The sequence below is a fragment of the Oxyura jamaicensis genome, unplaced genomic scaffold (genome assembly GCF_011077185.1).
Source record: "Oxyura jamaicensis isolate SHBP4307 breed ruddy duck unplaced genomic scaffold, BPBGC_Ojam_1.0 oxyUn_random_OJ72974, whole genome shotgun sequence".
Lineage (NCBI taxonomy): Eukaryota > Metazoa > Chordata > Aves > Anseriformes > Anatidae > Oxyura > Oxyura jamaicensis.
In genome coordinates, this window is record NW_023311356.1 from 2,033 (window position 1) to 7,249 (window position 5,217).

At 66.4% G+C, this 5,217-nt stretch overlaps 1 protein-coding gene across 1 annotated transcript; it reads left to right on the forward strand.

Moving 5' to 3' along the window:
* Positions 1-213: 213 nt before the first annotated feature.
* Positions 214-4,041, forward strand: KRT18 (keratin 18). The gene is made up of 7 exons (XM_035314565.1): positions 214-730; positions 1,670-1,752; positions 2,080-2,236; positions 2,317-2,481; positions 2,846-2,971; positions 3,084-3,307; positions 3,855-4,041. The coding sequence occupies exons 1-7, from the start codon at positions 302-304 to the stop codon at positions 3,967-3,969; spliced, it is 1,299 nt and encodes a 432-aa protein (XP_035170456.1). The 5' UTR covers positions 214-301; the 3' UTR covers positions 3,970-4,041.
* Positions 4,042-5,217: the final 1,176 nt, after the last annotated feature.

Below are 5,217 nucleotides of genomic sequence, written 5' to 3' on the forward strand. Positions count from 1 at the left end.
TGACCCCATTCCTCTGCCCTGGCTCCCCACGGGTGCCTGTGGCTGAGCTCCGTCCCTGTGCCACGATCCCCCCCAGGACCAAGCCCTCCCCCCAGCCCCAGCCCCTTGGCAGGACCCAAAGTGGCTGCAGGATCCGGCCCCACCTTCCCGGGCCCCAACGGGGCGATGCCGGCAGCGGGGCCACCCCTTCCCTCGCCTGCCTATAAATTACGCCCGGCCACCCGCCCGCCCGTCTGCCCGTCTGCCCGTCCGTCCGTCGGTCTGTCCGTCCGTCCACCCGTCCATCCGCCCACCCAGCACCATGAGCTACTCCCGCAGCACCGTCTACTCCAGCTCGTCCCGCTCGGGTGGCAGCCGTCGCCTCGCGCCCCTGAGCAGCGCTGCCAGCGTCTACGCGGGGGCTGGGGGCTCAGGGTCCCGCATCTCCATCACCCGCAGCAGCAGCCTGGGCAGCGGCTTTGGGGCCGGTTATGGGGCTGGCTACGGGAGCAGCTACGGGGGCGGTTACGGGGGCAGCCTGCTGCTGTCGGGCTCCGGCGTGGTGCAGAACGAGAAGGAGACGATGCAGGACCTCAACGAGCGCCTGGCCACCTACCTGGACAAGGTGCGGAGCCTGGAGCAGGAGAACCGGCGGCTGGAGGTGCAGATCCGCGAGCACCTGGCCAAGAAGGGGCCCAGCACCCACGACTGGAGCCACTACTGGGAGGTGATCGAGGACCTGCGTGGCAAGGTGGGTCCGGCACGGCACTGGCAGAGCTGGCACCGTGGCCCCAGGGCGCTGCCGGCCTCCCGCGGGCGCTGCCAGCCCCGGGTTAAGCATTAACCCGAGCGGCTGCGGGGCCGGGCGGACTTTGCACCTGGGGCTGGCGGCGGGCGGGAGTGGCCCCTGCCACCGGGAACAGTGGGGGATAACGTGGGGCAGCACACAGGGACAGCGGGGGGGCACTGCTTGGGACACCGTATGGGGACACTGGGGGACACTGCATGGGGACAATGGGGGGCACCATATGGGACATTGGGGGGCACTGTATGGGGACACTGGGGGACACTGCATGGGGACAATGAGGGGCACCATATGGGACATTGGGGGGCACCAGATGGGGACACAGCATGGGGACACAGCATGGGGACAATGGGGGGCACCACACAGGGACATTGGGGGGCACCAGATGGGGACACTGCATGGGGATGTTTGGGGACACCCCACGGGGACACCAGGGCACACTGGGGGACACCGGGGGACACCGCATCCCCAGCTGCGGGACCAGGTGAGGGGACATGACCAAGGTCATGAGGTGTTGGGGGGCTGACCAGGGGGGTTAATTAACACACCCCTCATTAAGCAAACAAACCTCGCGGCCAGCGCTGCCCCACCCACTCCCCATGTCCGCCCCCCCTCCCCCCAGCGCAGCGGTGCCGCGGTTTTGGCACAGCTTCGGCTCAAGGTCACGCAGGAACGTGAACGGGAAGGGGACCAGTCCCCGGGGTGCCCGGTGCCAGCTGGCCCCACCCAGGGGACCTGGCTCTTGTCCCCCCCATCCCCCCCCAGGGCATTTCCGGGGCGCGGCACCTGCCCAGGGGAGGTGGTGGCCCCAGGGGGGGCCACGGGGGGGTCCCAGGGGGGCCACGGGGGGGGTCCCCGTGTGCCATGACACCCCCGTCCCCACAGATCTTCGACAGCACAGTGGACAACGCCCGCACCGTGCTGCAGATCGACAACGCCCGGCTGGCAGCCGACGACTTCAGGGTCAAGTGAGAGCGGGGCGGGACGGTGATGGGACTGAGGGGACCGGGGGGACAAGGGGGACAATGGGGACAAGGGGGACAATGGGGACAAGGGTGGGGATGGGATGGAATGGGATGGGATGGGGATGAAGACATGGACAGGGGTGGAGGAGGGTATAGGGTCAGGGACAAGGACAGGGACAGGATGGGGATGGGGACAGGATGGGAAGGGATGGGACAAGATGGGGACAAGGACAGGGACAGGATGGGGATGGGGACAGGTTTGAGCTGGGATGGGGACAGGCAGTGTGGGGCCGAGCTGGGGACACCCCTGGGGACATGCTGTGGCCACAGGTACGAGGCAGAGCTGGCCATCCGCATGTCGGTGGAGAGCGACATTGCGGGGTTGCGCAAGGTCATCGACGACACCAACATGGCCCGGCTGCAGCTGGAGGGTGAGATCGAAGCGCTCAAGGAGGAGCTCATCTTCATGAGGAAGAACCACGAGGAGGTGGGAGGGGGCCTGGGGGGGGGGGGGGGGGGCCCACCCCGGGGGGCCCCGCCCTGACCCCCCCCGTTCCCCCCCCCCAGGAGGTGAGGAGCCTGCAGGCGCAGGTCTCCGGCTCGGGGCTGACGGTGGAGGTGGATGCCCCCAAGGCTCAGGACCTGGGCAAGGTCCTGGCCGAGATCCGGGCGCAGTACGATGCCCTGGCCCAGAAGAACCTGGAGGAGCTGGAGAAGCAGTGGGGGCAGCAGGTGAGGGACCCCCCGGGACATGGGGGGGGCGGGGGGGTGCACAGTGGGGAGCCCCCAGGGATCCCCCAGTGGCACCGGTGCCGGTCTGGTGCTGGGGACGTTCCCCCCAGGGACATCTTCACCCACAGGGGGGGACTCATGCGATGCTGGTGGGGGACCTCACTGATCCTGGGGGTCCTCACCCCACACAGAACCCCAGCCCCACCAAGGGGACCCTCTCCAAGGGCGGGGTCCTGCTGTGAGGCTGGAGACACCCCTGGGAGAGCCGTGCGGACCCCCACTCCTGGGCTCCATTCGCAGCCATGGCCCACTCGGTGGCCCCCCAAAACATCCCCTTCCCCCCCCTCCTCCCCAACCCCCCCAGATCTCCGAGAGCACCATTGAGATCACACAGAGCAGCAAGGAGGTGGACACGGCCCGCAGCACCGTGGTGGACCTCCGCCGCTCCGTGCAGACGCTGGAGATCGACCTCGAGTCACTGCGCAACCAGGTGCCAACCCCAGAGCCCCCCCTTTTCCCCCATCCCCGTGTCCTGCAGCCCCCCACATGGCTGGGGGGCTCGGGGGGACGTGGGTGCTGAGCTGTGGTGCTTGGGAGCGCAGAACGGAGCCCTGGAGGGCAGCCTGCGGGAGGTGGAGGGCCGCTACGCGCTGCAGATGGAGCAGCTCAACGGCCTCATCCTGCGCGCCGAGGCGGAGCTGGCGCAGGCGCGCGGGGAGCTGCAGCGCCAGGCCGACGAGTACCAGGTGCTGCTCAACGTCAAGAGCAAGCTGGAGGCCGAGATCGCGACCTACCGGCAGCTGCTGGACGGCGGCGAGCAGCTCAGGTACGGCGCGGGGGGCTGGGGGGGGCGCTGGGCCGGGCTGGATTGGTTTGGGTTGGGGTTGGGTTTAGGGCCAGGATTGGGGTTGGATTGGGTTGGGTTGGGTTGGGTTGGGTTGGGGTTAGGGTTAGGTTGGGTTGGGTTGGGTTGGATTGTGTTTAATTGGGTTGGGGTAGGATTGGGTTTGGGTTGGATTTAGCATTAGGGTTATGGTTGGGACTGGGTTTGAGTCTGGAGTTAGGGTTTGGATTGGATTGGGTGTGGGTTGGGGTTGGGTTGGGGTTAGGATTGGATTGGGGTTAGGATCTGGTTTAGGTTGGGTTTAGGATTAGGGTTAGGATTAGGGTTCGGATTAGGTTTGGGATTAGGGCTGGGCCGCATTGGGGTCAGGTTTAGGACCAGGACCTGGGTTTGGCTCAGGACTGTGCAGTCCCAGCTCCCTCCCCACGACACTCCCGCGACACCCCATGGCCGTTGTCCCCACCCACGGGACACTGGGAGGGGGACAGGTAATCCCCCCAGGCCCTGACCCCCCCCCCCCCCCCCACAGCCTGCAGGACGCGCTGGACAAGGAGAGCAGCAGCAGCACGGTGCGGAGCTCGCAGCGGGTGCTGGACGGCAAGGTGGTGACCGAGACCAAGGAGGTGAAGGTCAGGGTCCTCTGAGGGGGCCCTGCCACCCCCCGGCATTGCGGGGGGGGGGGTTCCTGCACCCCCTCCCCAGCCCCGAGATCCCCCCTGCAATAAAGCAGCAAATCCCCCCGGGGGGGTCAGCTCCGTGTCTGCTCCTGATTTGGGGGGGGGGGGGTCTGCCTCGGGAGGGAAACTGAGGCACTGGAGGGGCAGATGGGGGACGGATGGATGGGGGAGGAATTGACAGGATGGGGGGGCAGGCTGGCGGGGGGGTTGGGGGCTGGACAGACGGACGGACGGATGGGTGGGGAGGTGGACGGACAGACAGACGGACAGACAGACGGATGGACGGACAAAAGGGTGGGTGGGCAGCTGGGTGGGTGCGCGGACAGATGGACGGGCACCATCCATGGTAGGGCCAGGGGTGGGGGGCGGACGTACGGACGGACCGGATGGATGGATGGACGGGGGGACGGACGGACGGGAGCACACAGGGCTGCAGGTGTGCGTTGCACCAGCGCCATCGGGGCCTGGGGAAGGTGTGACCACAGCCCGCACGAGGACTGGCAATGCACGGGGTGCGTTGGTGCATGGGGGGCCGTCGTGCATTGCACAAGAGCCAGCTGTGCGTGGGGGAGAGGTGGTGGCGCGCTGCGCGTGGGGGTGCTGGTGGGTGGCACACCGGAAGGTGGTGGCGCATTGCACGTGGGCCGTGCATGGGGAGGGGATGAGGGTGCTGCTGTGGGGTAACCCGGCCGGCAGCTAAACACCACACAGCCGTTCGCTCACCCCCTCCCCCCTCCCCGGGATGGTGGAGAGAATTAGAAAGAAATGAAAGCTTGTGAGTTGAGATAAAGACATTGTATTAGGACAGAAAAGAAAGGAAAATAATACTAGTGCTAATAATACTGAAAATAATGTGCACAAACAAGTGGTGCACAGTGCAATTGCTCAGCACCTGCTGACCGATGGATGCCCAGCCTATCCCCCAGCAGCCCCCCCTCCAGCTAGCCACCCTTATAATTGTTCAGCATGACCCCAGATGGTACGGAATACCCTTTGCCCACTTTGGGTCAGCTGTCCTGGGTCTGTCCCCCCCCCCCAACTCCTGCTGCACCCCCAGCCTGCCCGCTGGCAGGACAGAGCGAGGAGCTGCAAAGTCCTTGGCTTGGCGTAAGCAGTGCTCTGCAGCAAGTCAAACATCAGGGTGTTATCAGCACTCTTCTCATCCTAAATCCCAAACACAGCACCCTGCCAGCTGCTGGGAGGAAAATGATCTCT

Bases quoted from the DNA above. Each gene is read 5' to 3' on its own strand.
- KRT18 (XM_035314565.1), top strand. From the start codon at position 302: ATGAGCTACTCCCGCAGCACCGTCTACTCCAGCTCGTCCCGCTCGGGT. The intron at 731-1,669 runs GTGGGTCCGGCA...CCGTCCCCACAG, and splicing joins TCGAGGACCTGCGTGGCAAG to ATCTTCGACAGCACAGTGGA. The intron at 2,482-2,845 runs GTGAGGGACCCC...CAACCCCCCCAG, and splicing joins AGAAGCAGTGGGGGCAGCAG to ATCTCCGAGAGCACCATTGA.